Source organism: Nycticebus coucang, chromosome 2, assembly GCF_027406575.1.
Source record: "Nycticebus coucang isolate mNycCou1 chromosome 2, mNycCou1.pri, whole genome shotgun sequence".
Taxonomy (NCBI): Eukaryota; Metazoa; Chordata; class Mammalia; order Primates; family Lorisidae; genus Nycticebus; species Nycticebus coucang.
The window spans coordinates 117,100,201-117,122,617 of record NC_069781.1 but is presented as its reverse complement, the minus strand read 5'-3'; the positions used below and the strand labels follow the sequence as shown (position 1 = coordinate 117,122,617).

At 51.5% G+C, this 22,417-nt stretch overlaps 1 protein-coding gene across 1 annotated transcript in view; it reads right to left on the bottom strand.

The window, feature by feature from the left end:
• The window catches only part of REXO1 (RNA exonuclease 1 homolog), a 33,822-nt gene extending 16,026 nt beyond the window's left edge, over positions 1-17,796 (bottom strand). Inside the window, exon 1 of the mRNA XM_053581208.1 lies at positions 17,506-17,796. Within this exon, the coding sequence (XP_053437183.1) occupies positions 17,506-17,656 (151 nt within the window). The 5' untranslated portion in view covers positions 17,657-17,796. The remainder of the gene's footprint in view (positions 1-17,505) is intronic.
• Positions 17,797-22,417: the final 4,621 nt, after the last annotated feature.

The following is a 22,417-nucleotide window of genomic DNA, read 5'->3' as shown; positions in this document are numbered from 1 at the left end:
AAGTCTACTCTGCCAGGACCCAAACAGGTGTAGGAAATAACTAGTAGGTTTTCCTGCACTGCCCCCCAAGACCTAGCTGTGTAGGCAAAACTAAGCAAGTAAACACCCAATCCCTGAAACCTTGTGGATATGTGACCTCACATGCAAAAGCAATTTGCAGATGGAATTAAGGATATTGAGATGGGAGATCATCCTGGATAACCAAGGGGGCCCAGTGTCACCACAGGGTCCTCACACAAGAAGCCAGGAAGGTCAGAGGCAGAGACTGGAATATGATGGGCTGCTGGCTCAGACGGTGAAAGAAGAGTCCCCAAATCGAGGGATGAGGGTGGCCTCTAGACTCCAGAGAAGGTGGGAGACGGGTTCTCCTGTGGGAGTCTCCAGGAGGAAGCTACCCTACCACACCTTGATTTTAGCCTAGGGAGACCATGTCAAACTTCTGACCTCTATCACTATGAGAAAAATATGTGTTGTTTTAACACACATTTGCCACATGTCTATTGGTGGCAATTAGCTAGCTATAGCATCTACAGGAAACTTATGCAACGTTAGGCTATGATAAAAACACAATGAGAAACTGCACAGCTGGCTGCCCTTCTGTGAGAATGCAGGATGGACCTTCCCGTTTCTGGTATGTGTGAAAGGACACCCTGCAGGTTCAGTGGTCAGGCCTGGGTGGCCTATGGGGTCCAGAGCAGGGGGCAGGAGTCCACTGTGAGCATGTTGTTTTGCTCTTACCTTAAAACCATGTGAGTTTTGGGCCCACTTTTAAAATTATATTCAGAAAGGAGAAAAGTTCAGATGACTGGGAACACAATAGGGTAGTGAGAGGGCCACAGGCTAGGGACTGGGAGGTAGGGATCACACAGCAATAACCATAGATACGGCAGCAATGGTGCCATGGTGGGGTCTCCCCACAAGGCACAAGCTGCAGCCAAGGCTTTCTGGGGCATCAGTAGGCCTGCAGGTGAGCTCGTCCCTCCCTCAACTCTGCTGAGAATGCTGAGACTCTGGCAGGCTGGGAGTGTGGGGTCAAGAAGCTCAGCTGCCAGAAACACAGTCCTCCCACTCCTCCTGGGGAGGAATAGCACAGGTCAGGAGGGTCCTGCAGGTAGGGCCACAGCTTCCCTTGCAGTCGCCTCAAGGAGGCCAGAGAACTCAGCGCCAGAAGTCCTGGCTGCCCAGTTCATTGGAGCAGTCATGTCAAGGCCACCCAGCCAATTAGCCAGGGAGACACAGGTGGGGACCCTTACTGGGGACATCCACCAAGGAGGCAAGATTGGGTCAGGGACAGGCCTCACATAGCCCACTGGCTTCGCAAGGCTCCAGGTGACACTGCCTCTGTAGCCACACCCTGCATCAGAGGGTGGGGCTAGGGGTAGAGCCTGCCCTGTGGGGCACAGGTTGGAGGGAGATTGGGCCCCAGTAAGGGGACCAAGGATCTGAGAGTGAACGATACAGAAGTCTGCCTCCTTCCCAACCCTTTCCTGAGCTCTGAGACACAGCCTGCAAGATCAATCCCAGCCCCACTGAGAGACATAGACCACCTACATTTCACTCAGAATACACCTCCAGCCCTCCACAGAACAGCAGAGTTCAGACCTCCCGACATTATGGATTTTGAAAGGAGAGATAATTTCCTTCAAAAGGTCCTTCTAGAAGGTCCTGGAAGGGAGGGTGCCCACCTCCCAGTAGGCCAGAACCTGCAGGGAGACCTTGAAGGGTAGACAGGAACGCCAGGCAAGCAAGGTCTGAGTGGGGGCTTGTTTTCCAACAGGGAGCCTTGGCAGTGTTTGTTTAAGGGCAGTTAAACCTGTGTACTTCCAAGAAGGATGGAAGTGGAAAGACACCACTCTAGGCTCGGCACCTGTAGCTCAAGCGGCTAAGGCACCAGCCACATACACCAGAGCTGATGGGTTCGAATCCAGCCCAGGCCTGCCAAACAACAATGACAACTACAACCAAAAAATAGCTAGGCGTTGTGGCAGGCACCTGTAGTCCCCAGCTACTTGGGAGGTCGAGGCAAGAGAATCGCTTAAGCCCAGGAGTTGGAGGTTGCTGTGAGCTGTGATGCCACAGCACTCTACCCAGGGCAACAGCCTGAGACTTTTTTTTTGAGACCCAGTCTCAAAAAAAAAAAAGGCACCAGTCTAGACCTGAAAGGTCAAGGTCGAAACCCCCCATGAGACCTCCCCTGGCCTGCAACCTCAGTTTCCCACTAGTGCTGTAAGGCAGCATCCTGGCCTGAGCAACCCCAAACAGGTCTGGAAGCTTCACGTGCACAACTACCAGGGGCTTGGCTGTGGCCGCCTATGGCTTAAAATTGGGCACATGGGGTCCCTGATCCCCACAAAAGTTTCCTAAGGCCTGGCAGGATCAGATGTGGAAGGTACACAGTGCTTGAGCATCCATGGCCACTCCATACTTGCCATAGGGCTGGATCTTCTAAGGGACCTGTCAGGATTGCAGAGGCTCCCCAAGAGAATGTTCTACGGGCTATGGCCCCAGGAACCCACCTGGGGGGCACGTCTAATGGCAGATTCTGAGGTGGGAGGGCCCACCAAGGTGACTCCACCCATGAGTCCCCCTCTCATCAGGGAACCGTCCTGGTTGGAAGCAGATGGAAGCAGTCCTAGGGCTGAGGGCTAGACGGAGCAAGTCTTGGGTGACTTTAAAGCCTCTCAAAGGCACAGCTTGGAGAGCCCCCTTTTCCACCTAAGAGCTTCCCAGAGCTAAGACCGGGAAGGCACCCTCAGACCAGCAATCACATTGGCCAGTGCTTGACATCCTGACCCGTCTCTTGGGACCAGCTCCTAGGAGCCCTGGGATGGCCAACCAGAGACAGAAGTCCTGGGCATCAAGTCTAGAGCTAGTGCTGTCAGCTGAGGAGCAGCACCTGTCCCTGAAAACCTTCCCTAGGCCCAGAAACACCTCACACAGGTGCCCTCTGCCCTCACAGTTCCTGCCCCTTTGGACCACTACACTCATCTGTGCCCTCATGTGCCATCCACAGGGGTGGGACCTGATGGCCCCAGCCATGGGCACTGAGTGGGACACAAGCTCCACCCACACATGGGATGAATAACTCAAAGGCAGGGAGAATGACAAGATGACTGTCCAGGTGTGGTGGCTCATGCCTGTAATCCCAGAACTCTGGAGGCCAAGGTGGGTGGATCCCTTGAGCTCAGGAGTTCCAGACCAGCCTAGGCAAGACCGAGACTCCATCTCTACTTAAAAAAATAGAAAAACTAGCTGGACGTGTGGCAAGCAGCTGCAGTACCAGCGACTTGGGAGGCTGAGACAAGAGGATCTCTCTCTTTTTTTTTTTTTTGTAGAGACACTGTACCGCTCTCCGGTAGAGTGCCATGACATCACACGGCTCACAGCAACCTCTAACTCTTGGGCTTATGAGATTCTCTTGCCTCAGCCTCCCAAGCAGCTGGGACTACAGGCGCCTGCCACAACACCCAGCTATTTTTTTGTTGCAGTTTGGCGGGGGCTGGGTTTAAACCCGCCACCCTCGGCATATGGGGCTGGCGCCCTACTCACTGAGCCACAGGCGCCGCCCTATAAGAGGATCTCTTGAGCCCAGGAATTAAGAGGTTGCTGTGAGCTATAATGCCACAGCCCTTTACCCAGAGCAGCAGAGTAAGACTCTGTCTCAAAAAAAGAAAAAAAAAGGGCGGCGCCTGTGGCTCAGTCAGTAGGGCGCCGGCCCCATATACCGAGGGTGGCGGGTTCAGACCCAGCCCCGGCCAAACTGCAACCAAAAAAAAAATAGCCGGGCGTTGTGGCGGGCGCCTGTAGTCCCAGCTACTCGGGAGGCTGAGGCAAGAGAATCGCTTAAGCCCAGGAGTTGGAGGTTGCTGTGAGCTGTGTGAGGCCACGGCACTCTACCGAGGGCAGTAAAGTGAGACTCTGTCTCTACAAAAAAAAATAAATAAATAAAAATAAAAAGAAAAAAAGAAAAAAAAAAAACAGGGGCGGCGCCTATGGCTCAGTTGGTAAGGCGCCAGCCCCATATACGGAGGGTGGCGGGTTCAAACCCGGCCCCGGCTGAACAGCAACCAAAAAATAGCTGGGCATTGTGGTGGGCGCCTGTAGTCCCAGCTATTCGGGAGGCTGAGGCAAGAGAATCACTTAAGCCCAGGAGTTGGAGGTTGCTGTGAGCTGTGTGATGCCATGGCACTTTACCAAGGGCCATAAAGTGAGACTCTGTCTCTACAAAAAACAAAACAAAACAACAACAAAAAAAGACAAGATCTGAGCATGAAGACACTCCTTGAATTTCTGGAACATTTCTCTTGTGGGACCCTGACTGAACCCCTGCCTTCCCTCAGTTGATCCTTAAAAGGACCCCATTTGGGCCAGACCATTTCAAAAATGGGACACTGAACCTGGCCCCCTCCCACCCAGACAGGAGATGTAGGGGCCCCAGCCCGTCTGACACTGCATGTGCTCTGGGCTCCCGGCCCTGATAAGGCATCCCCAGGGACTGGCTCCCCAGCCCAGGTGGTGGCAGCAGCATGCTGGGCATGCATGGGGCAAACAAGGTCCTGTCTACGTGGAGCTCAGCCTTAAAGGAGACAAGCCAGCCCTAGCTGCCGTAAAGGTGGAAAGCGCCCACACCTGGCATGATCCCCTTGCAGGTAGAGACAGGAGGACAGGACAGAACAGTACAGTACAGCATGAGGAGGGGCCAGCCTTGGCCACAGGGCCTGAGCACCAGCCCCACTAGGATTTCCCTGGAAGGTGGCGTCTGACCAACAGTGACACCCGAAACCTACCTCCAGAGGAATCAGAATGATTCCAAGGTCCGCACAAGGGGGCCTCCATCCACTCCAGGGGGGTCTCTGCTCCACAGGGAGGCCCTCAAGCCCTGTTCTAAGATGTCTAAACACCCAGGGCCCCTGAAGCACTGTCCACCAGAAGGACAAGAACTGGAAGCTTACACAAAGGGACCTGGCCACTAACACATGAACTGTGCACTCAGAGAGCCCCAGGGCTGCCCTTAACACCTGGGGACACAACCACAGCACCTGTGCCACAGGTCCAGAATGCAGGGACACAGAAATACTGGAAAGGGCTGGCATGGAGCCCAGCTGGGATGGAGGGCTGGACCCTACCACTCAGTGGCATCAGAAACACCCAGAACTCAAGGTGTCCCAGTTCAGTGTCCCTCCAGAGACTCAATGCTGAAGATGGAAGCAGCACTGTGACAGGGCTTCAGAGCAGACAGAGATACACAGGAAGAGCCAGAGGAGAGAAAGGAAAAAAAACTCCAGCCATCCCCTGGGACCACCAGCTCAACTCTTTGAGGACCTTGGACATACACAGCACACAGGCTGCCCAGCAGCCACTTTGGGCATCAAGCTTGAAAAGGGTTGTCAGAATGCTCACAGCATAAGGTTGGGCAACAGGGATGTCACAGGACATGAAGTCAGCCACCTTTCAAAACCAGCAGAAATACAAGTATAAATCACAGAGGAAAAATCAATCAACCAATCAATCAATCACAGAGGAAAAGGACTGGTGGGGGCCAAACTGTTGGCAGGAACACTGGGGCTAGCGGTGGCCTTCTGTTCCTTTTGCCAGTCTCCATCCCCACTAACCTGTCCTCAGTGGACAATAATTGCTTTCATGGTCCAAATAAAGACGTTTTTTAGGCTGGGTGTGGTAGCTCATGCCTCTGATCCTAGTACTCTGGAAGGCTGAGTTAGGTGGATTATTAGAGCTCAGAAGTATGAGACCAACCTGAGCAAGAGCAAGACCTTGTCTCTACTAAAACTAGAAAACTTAGCCAGTAGTGTAGATGCCTGCCATCCCAGCTACTCCGGAGGTTGAGGCAAGAAGATCGCTTGAACGCAAGAATTTGAGGTTGCTGTGAGCTATGATGGCACCATGGCACTCTAGCCTGGGGCAACAGAATGAGACTCTGTCTCAAAAAAACCCACAAATAACGATATTTAAAAAAAAAGCTCTGCCAGGCATATGTGTAATCCCATCACTAATCTAGGAGGCTGAGACAGGAGGATTGCTTGAGCTCAGGAGTTAGAAACCAGTATGAGCAAAGTGAGACTGTCTCTACTAAAAATAAAAAAATTAGCTGGCGTGGTGGCAGGTGCCTGTAGTCCCAGCTACTTGGGAGTCTTAAGAAGCCCAGGAGTTGCGGAGAGGGGGAGGAGAGAGGAAGGAGAGAGGGAGAAGAAAGGAAGAAGAAAGGACAGAGAGAGGGAGGGGAAAAGGAAAAGAAAAAAGCTCTAACACTACAATAACCCTAGAGCAGTTTCACAGGGAGTATTTCTGGGGTCACTTTTCCCTGCCATCTCGTACTAAGACATAACACCATCTGGGAGCCTAGACAGGTGCTGAAGGAACACTGGGCTACGTAGAGGCAGCACCACGGGTCTTCCCACCACCCTAGCCAGGGCATCACAGGTAGTGCCGAGGACTGGGGTGGCCGCATCCCCTAAGCAAGAGCCTGAACACCAGGGCCTCCGTGAGCAGCAGCTGTTTTATTGTATTACTTGACATCATGCACAGGTGCTGGGTGGTGACAGAGGGGGCTAGCCTCTGAGGTGGACCGAGCTGCCCCTGTCACTCACTTCTTCAGCAAATTGCTCTTCCTGCCTAAATACACAGAGAGTGCATGTGGTGTGCAGAGGACTTCCTCCAGGCAGCTCTCCAAGACTCTCGCTGTGGAACTAGAAGTGCCCTGTGGTGTCTGGTATAGGAGGAGAGGCATGGTGGAGACCTCACTTCACACCCCTCCTTAGCCAGGGCAAGTGGGGTACAGCCCCCACAAACCCAGGTTCCCTGGGGCCTGCTCCCAAAGCAGTGTTCACTCCCTCTTGCTCTGAGCCCTAGAGCCACTGTGGGGGGAAGGAGAGGGGAAAATCTGTCTAGACAACCCAACTGTGACTTTCTAACGTTAATTGGGTACAGATGGATTTAGCTGCTAGGATAGACAAGGTCAAGATGCCAGCCAATACATGCCTGGCCTCCGCCCCCCTGTCATGCTCTTCTCTGTACCCCAGTCTTAACCAAGGTGACCTGGGGCAAGATCCTGCAAAGGACTGTAAGAAGAAAAGAAAGAAATGCTAACCCAGAGTCCCTGGCCCCTCAGTGCCTTCAGCTCATCAACTCTCCCAGATACAACCCTCTGAGGTGATGGGGAAGAAACACCAGAAAGTGGAGAAACAGATTGGGCAGGCTAAAGCAATACTCCAAGGCCGCTTCTCACACACCATAAGGTGCAGGGAGCTCCCAACAGCCCCTCTGAGCCACAGACCGTGAGAAGATCCCTGGCCTTTCAGTGGGCTGTCTCCCTGCCCAGAATCCTGAAATGCTGCACTCCTGACCCCAGCTCCACTTCCAGCCACCGAACTCCTACTCATTCTTCAAAACCCAGATCAGTTAATCCTATCACTTTAGGAGGCCGAGGTGGGTGGAATGCTTGAGCTCAGGAGTTTGAGACCATCCTGAGCAAGAGCCAGACCCTGTCTCTACTAAAAATAGAAAAACTAAGGCTGGGCACAGTGGCTCACTCTGGGAGGCTGAGGCGGGCGGCTTGCCTGAGCTCACAGGTTGGAGACCAGCCTAAGCAAGAGCAACACCCTATCTCTAAAAATAGCCAGGTGGCTCAGCGCCCGTAGCTCAATGGTTAGGGAGCTGGCCACATACACTGGAGCTGGTGGGTTCAAACCCAGCCTGGGCCTGCTAAACAACAATATGACAACTATAACAACAACAACAACAACAACAAATAGCCAGGTGTTGTGGCAGGCGCCTGGAGTCCTAGCTACTTGGGAGGCTGAGGCAAGAGAATTGCTTAAGCCCAAGAGTTTGAGGTTGCTGTGAGCTGTGATGCCAGAATACTCTACCAAGGGTGACAAAGTGAGATTGTTTAAATAAATAAATAAATAAAGCCAGGCGTTGTGGCAGGCACCTGTAGTCCCAGCTACTTGGGAGGCTAAGGCAAGAGAATCGCTTGAGCCCAAGAGTTTGAGGTTGCTATGAGCTATGACGGCACAGCATTCTACTGAGGGCAACAAAGTGAGACTCTGTCTTGAAAATAGTAGTAATAATAATAATAAACAAATAATAGAAAAACTAGGCAGGCATTGTGGCAGGCACCTGTAGTCCCAGCTACTCAGGAGGCTAAGGCAAAACTCCTCTAAGTTTTGGAGTTTGAAGTTGCTGTGAGCTATGATGACATGGCACTCTACCCAGGGCTACAGAGTAAGACTCTGTCTCAAAAAAACAAAACAAAACAAAACAAAAAACCAGATCAGTTAGCCAAGCATAGTGGTGTATGCCTGTAGTCCTAGCTACTCGGGAGGCTGAGGCAAGAGGATTGCTCAAGCCCAAGAGCTCGAGGTTGCTGTGAGCTATAATGCCATGGCACTCTACCCAGACCTACAGAGTGAGACTCTCTCAAAAGAAAGCCATATCAGTAACTATAAGCTTGGGGACACTCCCCAGATTTCCCTGCAACTAAAAGTGTCAACTATTCTCTCCCAGACCTGGGCCCATAGGTGTGGCCCACCCACTAGCTGTCACCCCATCCATTTCTGCTTCCCAATTCCCCTCAGCCTGGTCCCACAGATACTTACTGAGTTCAGACCAAACAGAAAGGCTCTCAGAGAGCACTAGGGCCAGTTCCTGGTTTTAGAGAGGACACCAAGGCCTGGAGCATGTGTGCCCAGGCGGAGGTCACAGCTGGGCTACTCTCTTCTACCAAACCGGAGCAAGAGGCAGGAGGTTAGCCACCAGAAAACCCTGGCCGAGCCCTTTGCAGAGCCTATTGTGGGGCAGGAGTAGCTCCATCCCTGAAGCTGTTTTCAGAAAACCTCTGAACACCTACAAGAAGCCCCAGTGGATCCCCAAACACTGCCAGCACAGATGCTGCCTCAAACAGTACACAGTGGCCACTACAAGGACCCCCTAGGACTCAGGCATTAGGGAAGGACAAGGAAAGATGACCTGAGATTCTCCATAAGGCTTGGGGACCCCAGAAGTCTGCCCTGACAGGCTCCCAGCTCTCAGAGACCCTGTTTCCTTTCTAGTTTTTTGTTTCTGAGATAAGGTCTTGCTCTACCACCTGGGGGCTAGAGTGCAGTGGGCTCAAAACTACTGGGCTCAAGTGATCCTCCTGCCTCAGCCTCCTGAGTAGCTGGGACTATAAGCAGGCACCACCACATCCAGCCAATTTTTCTGTATTTTTGTAAAGACGGGGTCTCAATCTTGCTGAGGCTGACTCAAACTCCAGGCTTCAAGTAAGTCAGTGGTTCTCAAGCTGTGGGTCACGACCCACAGGAACTGTATTAAAGGGCCATGGCATTAGGAAGGTTGAGAACCACTGAAGTAAGTGATCCTTCTACCTCAGCCTCCCAAAGCATTAGGATTATATATATGAGCCAACTTGCCCAGGCTCCTTTTTAGTTTTTACTTTAACAAATCCACCTACGGCACATGGACAGTGTAAGGAATGAACCAAATCCTACACATCACCCACTCAGCTTAAAACCCCTTGCTCCTCACTGGACATATGCCAAGGGGGCTCTGAGATGGAGAGGAGGAGGAACTGGGTCTCTCCTGCCATAGTGAGACTAGCACCAGCCAGGCTGCACTCCACATGGAACACTGGGACCCACTGTGCCAGGAAGAGAGGCTCAGGGAATGCAGAGTAAATGGAGGCCAGCTCTTTCCCAGACAACTCTGCAAAACAGAAAGCAAAGTCAAATGCCTTCATCTGGCACTGCACTCTCCCCATGGGGGCTGAAGCCAACAGGTGCCACCTGCACCTGAGTCCCTGGAGGAGGGCTGTGGGAGCAGGGATGGGACATGTTCAGGCACCAGCATAGGTCCCCTGAGCCCCTCCCACTGACACAGGCATCCCCTGACACTAAAGGGCCCCACCCTGAGTGCCCAGTTGCTCTGTCACCTCCCAGGCTCAGAGAGAAGGAATGGAGCTCTTCCCAGCTTCTGCCTTCTCTGTGGGCCAACAGCCAATGCACCATCCTGTTCTCATCCTAAAAAAGACAGCCCAAGTGTAGGAATGCTAGGTCAGGGTCCCCATCTCTCTGCTGCCACTTTTGACCTTCGGGGCAGGATTGTTGTCTGAGGTGGTAGTGGAGACATTCTAGGCACTTCAGGGTGCTGAGCAGCATCCTCAAATTGACAACCAAAATGTCTCCACAAACAGGTTGAGAACACTGCTCTACTGATGGACACTAAGCAAAGAATACTAAAATACCAAAACAAGTTTCAGCATAAACATGTTCCTTTGTATCTTGATTTAAATGGCCCAAGGCCAGAGAGTCTAAGTCCAGGTCAGGATTGGAGGTGAGAAGGCAGGTTTTCAAAGCTCCCCAGACCATGGGGAAGGGACCACCAGGTGAGGACTTCAAGACTTGGGGGAGGAACTTCAGAAAACCACAAAGACCAATTTAATCCATTTCAATTACAACCACTATACCAGGACACCAATTGCAAGGCCTTTTGTTTTTTAGATGTGGGAGGAAACAGCAAGCTGGTAGATGCAGGACTTAGGGCTATTTATTTATTTAGACAAAGCCTCAAGCTGTCGCCCTGGGTAGTGCCATGGCATCACAACTCACAGCAACCTCCAACTACTGGGCTTAAGCGATTCTCTTGCCTCAGCCTCCCAAGTAGCTGGGACTACAGGCGCCTGCCACAACGCCTGACTATTTTTTGGTTGCGGTTGTCATTGTTTGGCAGGCCTGGGCTGGATTCAAACCCACCTGCTCTGGTGTATGTGGGTGGCACCTTAACCGCTTGAACTACAGGTGCCAGGCCAGGATTTAGGGCAATTTTAAAAGCACTTCTTGCTAGGCACAGTGGTGCGTGCCTGTAATCCTAGCACTCTGGGAGACCGAGGCAGATGGACTGTTTGAGCTCAAGAGTTCGAGACCAGCCTGCACAAGAATAAGACCTCATCAGGCGGTGCCTGTGGCTCAGTCGGTAAGGCGCCGGCCCCATATACCGAGGGTGGTGGGTTCGAACCCAGCCCCGGCCAAACTGCAACCAAAAAATAGCCGGGCGTTGTGGTGGGCACCCAGCTGCTCGGGAGGCTGAGGCAAGAGAATCGCTTAAACCCAGGAGTTGGAGGTTGCTGTGAGCTGTGTGTGACGCCACGGCACTCTACAGAGGGCCATAAAATGAGACTCTGCCTCTACAAAAAAAAAAAAAAAAAAGAATAAGACCTCATCTCTACTAAAAACAGGAAAAATTATTTGGGCACTGTAGCAGGCACATGTAGTCCCAGCTACTTGGGAGGCCGAGGCAAGAGGATTGCTTAAGGTTTTGAGGTTGGTGTGAGCTATGACACCATGACACTCTACCTAGGGTGACAAAGTGAGACTCTATCTCAAAAAAAATCAATCAATTAATTAAAAAGCATTTTCTCTTTTGACTTTCCTATATTCTCCAATGTTTCTAAATAGAACATCATTTCTAGTACAGAAAATAATAAAGTGCTGACAGAACTGAGACAACACATACAGGCTTCCATCCAATGGGAAACCTGGGTTCTTCTCACTTCACGCTGCACTGTGATCCATCTTGGTGACAAGAGTGGTGAATTCAGCCCTGACAACCTTTATAAAAAGATGACTGCTTTGGAGAACCACAGCATCTCTCCACTACTCCCATCTTTACAACAAATCAAGAGCAGAACAACAGAAACACCTGCCCTATGGTGGGAGTTTGGGTCAAACACCAATCCTCCCAGCCCTGGGGAGGGTCTTACTCCTGGGGACTGGAGCTTGCTCCTGAACTCACAGGTTCCCTGAACAGGCTGAAAAAGAAAATTAGGTGGCCCCAACAACATCTGTGGTTCTCACCACCACAATGGGAGAAGCCAGGGACGCTGCTCAACAGCCTACCAATGCACAGAACACCCCATCACACAGAACAACTTGGTCCCACATCCCTCCAGTGACCCAGGTGGCCCAGCCACTGGGAGAATAGCCTCAAGTGTCCACACACACTGAGTAGGCCCCAGCACCCTAGAAAGACTACTACTTTCTGCTGGGTTCTCTCTGAGGAAGGGGTGAGAAATGGGTGAGAAAATGTTGGACCAAGGAGAACATACTTTTGTCAGGTCTCTAAAGACAAGGTCCCTGCCACCCATCCTGAAACCCAAAGGTACCCAGCCCTCAGAAGGAAACACTCCTGGGTCAGAATAAACCCCTCCTGGTCCCAAGTCAGCTTACAGAAGAAATGAAACAAAACCCACCCTCTGGGCTCAGCGCCTGTGGCTCAAGCGGCTAAGGCACCAGCCACATACACCTGAGCTGGTAGGTTCGAATCTAGCTCAGACCCGCCAAACAACAATGACGGCTACAACCAAAAAATAGCCAGGTGTTGTGGCGGGTGCCTGTAGTCCCAGCTACTTGGGAGGCTGAGGCAAGAGAATCACTTGAGCCCAGGAGTTGGAAGTTGCTGTGAGCTGTGATGCCACAGCACTCTACCCAGGGTGACAGCTTGAGGCTCTGTCTCAAAAGAAAACAAACAAACAAACAAAAAAAAAAACCCACCCTCTGCAAAAAAGCACTGGACTGGTCAGGGCCTCCCTCGCCCCTCCCACCTGGCTTTCTAGGCTCAGAGGTCCCCTGGAGACTTGCCACCAGGATGCCAGATCAGCAAGACCTTCCTAGTAGGGGGAAGGGCTGCCCCAAGCCACATCTTAGGTTTCCAGGGTCAAGTTCTATCCTTCTGGCAGAGCTAAGCCTGGGCCATGCTGGGCACTTAGGTGGCAAGCATGGCAAGCCCTGGATTTAATGGCCTGCATCTGCCCCACTGCCCCATTTACCAGCCGGGCATACACAGGCAAATGGCTTCCCCTCTCTGGGCCTCGGTTTCCTTATCTATAAAATGGGAATAATCAGTCCCACCACTGTCCAAGGGTCAGAGGGCCTGTTCAAGTGAGTGCTGTGGTCACTGGGCATGTCTGTAGCCAAGTTCGGTATTGGGAATCCCGGAATACACCAGGGGTGGATCTAAAGGGCCAGAAAGAAGAGGACCACTGCCCAGCCCTGACTCTGCTGGGACTCAGGAGGCTGCCTGCCCAAGGATGGAGGTGCTGTGTATGTGGGGGGAGCCCTGAGGCCCACCTGCAGGCACTGTCTACCAGCACCTGAGCACCCCTGCCCAAGGGGTAAAAACAACCAGAGACAAAATGTGTCCACCATGCCCTTGCTACTACTGCCTCTGCCCCACCATGCACACTCAGTTTGTGGACCTGGTTGCCTCCCTTCACCCAACCTTTCCCTCACCTGGGAATGCCTCCCTCCTCTCCTAAACTGACAAAATCCTATTCCTTCTAAAAAGCACAATACGTTCAAACATCTCCTGAGAAGTATTCTAGAAAATTCCACCACACCTGCCCCAAACCTCCATTTTAAGGACTCCCCCACCATGAAGGTCACTCCTTAAGAGTCACCAGGGTCTACACTAAGATTCTGTCAACAGCCCAACCCCAGAGCAATTTCACACAGTTTCCAGGCTGTGGGGTCCTCAAGGACAGCAAGCCTGTGTACCTGACATCCATCATCCCACTGCCTGACTCTGCCTGATGGATGAGACAGCAACTTCTCAAGGCCCATGACTCTCCCACTGGAGAGTTCCCTCAGTACAGCCATGCCAACTTAAGAGTGGGCAATCAGGGGCGGCGCCTGTGGCTCAAGGAGTAGGGCGCTGGTCCCATATGCCAGAGGTGGCGGGTTCAAACCCAGCCCCGGCCAAAAACCACAAAAAAAAAAAAAAAAAAAAAAAAAGAGTGGGCAATCCATCAGGCTCCCTGACATCATTATCTTCTCAGTGCTGTTCCTCTCACCCTCCGCCTCATTTATACAGAAATTACTATTTGTGGGCCAGGCACAGTGGCTCCCCCCTGTAATCTTAGCACTCTGGGAGGCCAAGGTGGGTGGTTTGCCCTGAGTTCACAGGTTCGAAACTAGCCTAAGCAAGAGTGAGACCCCATCTCTAAAAACGGCTGGGCGGGCTTAGCGCCTGTGGCTCAAGCTGCTAAGGCGCCAGCCACATACATCTGGCAGGTTCAAATCCAGCCTGGGCACGCCAAACAACAATGACAGCTGCAACCAAAAAATAGCCAGGCATCGTGGCAGGCGCCTATAGTCCCAGCTACTTGGGAGGCAGAGGCAAGAGAATCACTTGAGCCCAGGAGTTGGAGGCTGCTGTAAGCTGTGATGCCACGGCAACCAGGGTGACAGCTTGAGGCTGTGTCTCAAAAAAAATAAACAAATAAATAAAAACAGTCAGGTGTTGTGGTGGGTGCCTATGGTCCCAGCTATTTGGGAGGCTGAGGCAAGAGGATGACTTGAGCCCAAGAGTTAGAGGTTGCTATGAGCTATGACACCATGAGACTCTACCGAGGGTGACAAAGTGAGATTCTGTCTCAAAAAAAAAAAAAAAGAAAGAAAGAAAAAGAAAGTTACTGTTTGTGAGAGCATTTCTGCTAGAGCAGAAACAGCCTATGCTCTGGAGACCTAGGATGGAGCCCACTTTATCTGTGAAGAGCTGTGTGCTTTCCCGTAAGTTCTCTGGTAAGACAATATCCTACCTCTTGGCAGGGTGCAGACTGCTCAAGATACTGGAGGCAATGTGGCGCTGTGGTTGAGGATCTGGAGTTCAGGGTCAGACAGGAGGGTGGACAGAAATCAGATCCAGCCCCAGGCCCTCCCCTCACACAAGCAGTGGTAGAGCTGGGCACTGGAAAGCTGTCCTCCATGGGGACAGTTCACAGCCCATGACACTCAGGACATGGCACAGAATACAGGGTCAGAACCTCCCTGAGTCCCAGATATATATAATACCCACTGTATAGGTTGCCAGACCAATCCCAGGCAGATCCAGCCAGCTCAAAAATAGCTGAGGAGGGCTCAGTGCCCATAGCTCAGCGGTTAGGGCATGGGCCACATATACCGAGGCAGGTGGGTTTGAACGCCCCTGCCTACTAAACAACAATAACAACTGCAACAACAAAAATAGCCAGGCACTGTGGTGGATGCCTGTAGTCTCAGCTACTTGGGAGGCTGAGGCAAGAGAATCACTTAAACCTAAGAGTTAGAGATTGTTGTGAGCAGTGACGCCACGGCAGTCTACTGAGGACGACACTCTATCTCCAAAAAAAAAAAAAAAAAAGGCTAAGCAGGTCTGGGGATCAGAGCCCAGGAGGAAAACCCAGAGTCCTTCAAACCTGCTGCTCAAAGCCACCACTGACCCTCTGATCCTGTTCTACCTGCCCACTCATGTCATAGCTCCTGGACACTGCTTGTCTCCACAGGGCCAAAACCCGCCTGCCTTTGAGCCTTCATCACATGACCCCTCCAGTGCTCTCCTCTGCACTTGGGAATGACCACAGCTCCCAGAGGCCCAAGACTTGCCCCACCTGGGTGGTGATGTTGCCTCACTAAGCCTCAGTTTCCCCACCAGCAGCACCTAGTTCTGAAGGTCAAGGTGATGTGCAAGCCCACCCCTCACAGATGTTCCAGGGCTAACTGCCAGCATTTCACCCATCTTCCTCTCACGTCTCCTCTCTGGAAGCCCTTTCCCTCTGGAATACTCTCAGAGGCCAAATGAACATGTTTTCTCATCATTTACTGCAGATACAAAGGTACACAGGTGTGCTTGCAAAGAGCAGGGATTCAGAAACCAAAACAAATCGGAATGAACACCTCACAGTTAAAAGTAAAGGGAACTAAAGGGTTCCTCTGCCCTTCCACAGAGCCCAAGAGGGAACAACCAAGGTTAGATCATTCCTGCCTCTACATATCTGAGAGGATACTGGACTGGTCAAAATCTGGACAGGGTAAGCATGTCCCACCATATGAAAGATCGAGTTGAGATCTAATCCTGTCTCTCCGCAGGGAAAGGCAGTCTTCTACTAGAAAGTAACAAAAGAACCCACCCTCCCAACCTCCCAGAGATGAGAAAAGGCCTATTTATTCTTGCCAACAAAAGCAAAATGCAGACATACTAAGGTAACAGGTAGGCAGTTGCATTTTCTCTGTGGCAGATTGGGGCAGACAGGACTACATCACCAAATGGACCCTCAAAAATTATCCTTTGGGGCTCAGTGCCTGTAGCACAGTGGTTACAGCGCCAACCACATACACCCAGGATGGCAGGTTCGAACCCAGCCCGGGCCAGCTAAACTGTGTTAAACTGCCCTTTAACACAATAGAAACAAGCAACATGAGTCAGGGTGTCACCATCTCCCACATGCACTGTCTTCCTCACCAACTCCCCAGCCCATACCAGAGCCAGCCCTATGCTCCCAGGGTATCACGATCTTATGCTAAGGTATCTGTGAGCATGTCTGCCTTCCCTCCTCAACAGCAGGTTCCACTCACATCAAGCACAGCAAAGATGCTGGATGCTAAGGGCTAGAAATTGAATGCTTGCATCTGGCCAGCTGTGAACAACTGGCCACAGGTTCAGGTGTTCTAAGCAAATTTATGGGGGAAATTTAAGAAACTCCTACCCTTTTTTCTGGCAAAATGGGAAAACAGGTCTACTATTTAATCCTGGCAATGGTGTTCCTCTTTTGAACGAAGAACAACAATGACAATCATTGTGTCATGGGGAAGGTGAGAGAGAACGCTTGAAACTGATGCCAAATGAGGAAATCTGCAATGTTATAAGTCAAGAGAAGAGTCACTCCTGAGGCACCAGGGAGTCTGGATAATTCTCCCTCCAAGCCTTTCTTTGTGATGTCCCTCTCTTGCTCTAATTTGAATCCTCACTGTAAATTATTAGCTCAAATCTCACACCTTCTACAAGAAAAGGTGACACTGATTACCATGATTATGCTATTTGCAGTCCATTAACTTTCTCTGCCCAAACACAAAATCAGAGCATTCCTTGGAATGCCTACCTCGCCTCATTCCCATCCCAGTCAAGTGAGTTTTGATGTAATCCCTATCCAGTCGTGTTGGACACACAGCTCAACGCAGGTGCTCCTCTTTGACTATAGTGGAAACAGTGGTGGCCACTAACAGAGGCGCGGCAGGGTAAAGTGTCGCGGAAATAAACAAAGGCTACCACAAGCGCATGGGGTTGGGAGAGCGATGGCAAAGTTTTCCTCCCAAGGAGCGCAGGAGAACGAGTCCTAGGCCTGCCTAGGTTGGCGGCGCTCCCTTCGCAAACCCCATGTGTGCCACGCCCGGTGCTCAGTGTTCAGTCTGCGTTATCTCATTCTGCCCACGCGACAGGCCTGGCAGACCACGTCTTCTCATTGTTTACATTACACACTCGTGAAAATCGAGAACTAAAGAGTTTCAACGACTTGCACTGGGTCCCGGGTGGGTAGTCCTGGCCCCAGCAGGGGGGGACGTCGCCCGCGAATATGTGGAGAGGGAGCTGGGCCGGAACCGTGGGCCCATGGTGGGGCTGGCAGTGGAGTGTAGACCTGGACCGGGAAACCGAGACCAGGGCCGGCGGGCAGGCGGGCATTACCTGCTGCGGGGGACGCCGCTCCGCCGCCGCCGCCGGGGACCCAGGCCCCGCGGTGCCGGAAGTGGCAGTACGGCCGCCGGCAGGGCCCCCCAGGTGCCCCAGCCCAATACGGGCAGTCGATAGCCCGGAAGAAGCCAGTGGAGCGTAGCATGGTCCGTTCCGCGCCGGGGCCCCGGCCCGGAGCCACCCGGGCCCCCGGGCCCCTCACCGGCGCCGCAATCGCCGCCGCCCGCGCCTGACGGACCTCACAGCCGCCATCTTGCTCTGAGGCCCCGGAGGCCCCTGGGACGGCACCGCAAGGAACCCCGGGAGGGCTGTCCGCAGCGCGCCTGCTCAGAAACGCCAAGTCTCGTGGGACAGAGGCGGGTAGTGGACCCATGGCCGGGACAGGAGCCTGCGGAAGAAAGTACGGAGAGCGCGAGCTGCCCTGATTCAGCCTCCGGAGCTTTGCGGGCCGCACCGCCCGGCCATCTGCAGGTGCAGCGGCATCCTTTTAAGGCCCAAGCCCCGCGGGCACCCGGGCTGTCTACGGCGCGCCTGACCACAAAAAGTCTCCCAGGGCCCGGCTGTGGTACGTTTGCATCTCATTTGCGTTGGTTAGTATATCTCCTTAAAGCACCCTCTGCTGGAAGAAACGAGTCCTGCGAGCGGGCCTTACCTGACCAGGTAGTTCCACATTCACTTATTTATTCACGAAATATTGAGCGCCTACTGTACCCTAAGCCCCACAACAGCTAGATGGTACGAAGAATAAGGCGAGGACAGGGAGGTTCAGAGTCTGGTGGGCTAAGCCTGCATCTTAAAAGGGAGTTTAAGAACAGCCTGGGTTGGGCGGCGCCTGTAGCTCAAAGGAGTAGGGCGCCAGTCTCATATGCCTAAAGGTGGCGGGTTCAAACCCAGCCCCGGCCAAAAACAACAAAAAAAGAACAACTTGGGTTATTTTGGTGGGATTTTAAAACGGTGCTACTACGGAAAATAGTTAGATGGTTCTTCAAAAAGTTAACATTATGGACCCAACAGCGGTGACTCACGCCTGTAATCTTAGCACTCCGGGGGTCGGAGGAGAGTGGATTGCCTGAGCTCACAGATTTGAGACCAGCCTGAGCAAATACGAGAAACCGTCTCTAAAAAATAGACGGGCGTTGTGGCGGGCACCTGTGGTCCCAGCTACTCGGGAGGCTGAGGCAAGAGAATCGTTTGAGCCCCAGAGTTTGAGGTTGCTGTGAGCTATGACACCACAGCACTCTACCAAGGGTGACAAAGTGAGACTCTGCCTCAAAAAAGAAAAAAAGGTAACATCATTACCATGTTATCCAGCGATTGTTTCTACTTCTGGTTATATACCCAATACAACTGACAGCAGAATCTCAGAGATTTGTATACCCATGTTCACAGCAGCACTATTCACAAACAGCTGAAAAGTGGAATCAGCCCAAGTGGTCATTGGTGGATGAATGGATAAACACAATGTGGTATATACATTATTCAGCCATGAAAAGGAACAAGGCTCTGACACAGGCTACAACATGATGAACCTTGAGGACATTGTGCTCAGTGAGAGAAGCTGAAGACACAAAAGGACAAATATTGTGTGATTTCACTCATAGGAAGTCCTTAAAGTCATCAGATTCATAGAAACGTAAGGTAGGATGGTGGGTGCCAAGGGCTGGTGAGTTAGTATTTCAAGGGGACAGAATTTTAGTTTGAGAAGATGAGAAAGTTCTGGAGATGGATGATGGTGATAGTTGCCTAACAGTAGAAATGTGCTTAATGCCACTGAACTGTGCACTTACAAATGATTAAGATGGTGGTTCATGCCTATAATTCCAGCACTTTAGTAGGCCAAAAGTGGGAGAATCATTTGAGGCCAGAGATAGGACAAGTCTGGGCAACACAGCAAGAAGGTAAAGAGAGAGGAGCTGTGGCGTCCCTGCCTGGCCTGAGTGCTACAGATGCTGACTTAGTGCTGGCCACCTACTTCTGTCTGTATACAAAATTAAAAAACTCAGCTGGGTGTTGTGGCAGGTGCCTGTAGTCTCAGCTACTCAGGAGGCTGAGGTGGGATGATCACTTGAGACCAGAAGTTGGAGGCTGCAATGAGTTGTGATCATGCCACTGCACTCCAGCCTGGGTAACAAACAAGACCCTATCCCCCTTCCCCTCCCCCACCAAAAAGAAAGAAAATGGTTAAGATGGTAAATTTTACATCATTTGTGTATTTTTTTACAACAATTATAAATATCTCAGCGACTCAGGGGGCTGAGGCAAGAGAATCACTTGAGTACAAGAGTTTGAGGTTGCTGTGAGCCATGACACCGCAGCACTCTACTTAGGGTGACAGAGTGAGACTGTCTCAAAAAAAAAAAATTATAAATAAATGACAGGGCACAGGATAGGAGTCAGGTGGGTTGGGATGGGTAAGAGACAATTTTCTGGAAGATCTGATCTAGTCTCAAAGCCTTTCCATCACTGGCAATGGAGGGATAGACTTCTTGATATAGCACTAATGATGCTTATGAAATGAAATATTATTTATGAGATTGCTCCATCCATGTGAGTTGGTCTTGGTCATTCATTCAGCTAGTATTTACTGAGTATCTAATATATGCAAACAATGCTAGACACATCAGCAAGCAAAGCAATGATCCCCACTCTGGTGGGGGTGGTACTGTAGACAGGGAGGCCAACAATGAAAATAGGAAATAAATAAATGTGGAAGCATGGGAATGGAGAAAGGAGAGAGGCAGAGGGGGCTGAAAGAAGGATTTGTCCAGGTGGTCCTATAGAGAGGTGGGTTTTAAGCAGTTGTTTGTTTTTTTGAGACAGAGTCTCAAACTGTTGCCCTGGGTAGAGTACTGTAGCATCACAGCTCACAGCAACCTCAAACTCTTAGACTTAAGTGATTCCCTTGCCTCAGCCTCCCAAGTAACTGGGACTACAGGTGCCCGCCATAATGCCTGGCTATTTTTGTTGTTGTTGTTGTTGTTGCAGTTGTCGTTGTTTAGCTGGCCCGGGCCAGGTTCAAACTCGCCAGACTGGGTGTATGTGGCCAGTGCCCCACCCATTGAGCTACGGGCACTGCCCTTGAGCAGTTTTTTTTGTTTTTTTGGGTTTTGTTGTTTTTTTTTTTTTTTGAGGCAGAGCCTCACTATGTTGCCCTTGTTAGAGTGCTATGGCATCACAGCTCACAGCAACCTCCAACTCTTGGGCTTAAGCAATTCTCTTGCCGCAGCCTCCCAAGTAGCTGGGACTACAGGCAACCACTACAACACCTGGCTTTTTGTTGTTGTTGTTGCAGTTACCGTTGTTTAACTGGCCCAGGCCAGGTTCGAACCCACCAGCCTTGATGCATGTGACAGGCACTATAACCACTGTGCTACAGGTGCCAAGCTTTTTTTTGTTGTTGTTGTTTTATTTTATTTTATTTTATTTTATTTTATTGAGACAGAGCCTCAAGCTGTCACCCTGGGTAGAGTGCTGTGGCATCATAGCTCTCAGCAACCTCCAACTCCTGAGCTTAAGTGATTCTCTTGCCTCAGTCTCCCAAGTAGCTGGGACTACAGGCGCTTGCCACAACACCCGGCTATTTTTCGGTTGCAGCCGTCATTGTTTGGTGGGCCCTGGGCTAGATTCGAACCTGCCAGCTCAGGTATATGTGGCTGGCACCTTAGCCGCTTGAGCCACAGGCGCCAAGCCTGTTTTGTTTTGTTTTTTACTATGTACCTTTTTTTGTTGTCTCTAGCCTGATCAGATAGGAGCACACACAGAGGGCAGGAATAGAGAGGCACTCGAGTGGCAGAATTCCCTCTCAGCCACTGAATTGTTTTACCAGCACCATTCCTGATCATGCAGAACAGAACCCAGCTAGCAGCAGGGAGACAAGACCACCACACAGGACACTTTTCTACAGTATTTCAGGTGCCTACCACACAGGAAACCTTGAAGAAAATCAGTTTCTAGAAGCTGCTGTTACCTCTTATTTACAATTTATTTATTTATTTTTTTATTTTTGTAGAGACAGAGTCTCACTGTACCGCCCTCAGGTAGAGTGCCGTGGCGTCACATGGCTCACAGCAACCTCTAATTCTTGGGCTTACGCGATTCTCTTGCCTCAGCCTCCCAAGCAGCTGGGACTACAGGCGCCCCCCACAGCGCCCTGCTATTTTTTTTTGTTGTTGCAGTTTGGCCGGGGCTGGGTTTGAACCCGCCACCCTCGGCATATGGGGCCGGCACCCTACTCACTGAGCCACAGGCGCCACCCTTATTTACAATTTATATATATATGATAGATATGAGATACATATAAAAGGTACTGATAACTACTGAAACAAAAAAGGTAAAGAGAGTCAACCAGTCTTCTAGAGGGAGAGCATTCCACATAGTGGGCACAGCAGGTGCAAAGGCCCTGGGGGAGGGGTAGGATGGTGCCTGGTGTATTCCAGGCACAGCAAGGAGGCCGGTGTGGCTGGAACAGAGTGAGTGAAGGGACGAATGGGAGAGGGGAGGACAAGGACATGGGGTGAGTTGTATGTACAGGAACTGAGAGCCTCAGAGAGGACTTGAGCTTTTGACCACAAGGGAGGTGGGAGCCATGGAAGGTTGTGGGAAGGGGGATGGGACCTAACTCAGGTGCTCATAGGTGTTCTCTGATGACTGCTGCAGGGAGGACAGACTAGGGAGTGAGCAGGGAGCCAGGAGCCAAGGCAGAGGGGACTGGCAGGTCCATCTGGGCAGTACTGGGGCTGGACCAGGTGAAGACCCTTGAAGTAGGGAGAGGTGGCTGGATTCTGGATCTGTTTTGAAGGTTGAGCCCAGGGAGATTTCCAGATGGACTGGATGTGGGTGATGAGACAAAGACAGGAGTACAGGATATCCCAAGGATGTGACCTGTGCACCTTGAAAGTTGAAGCTA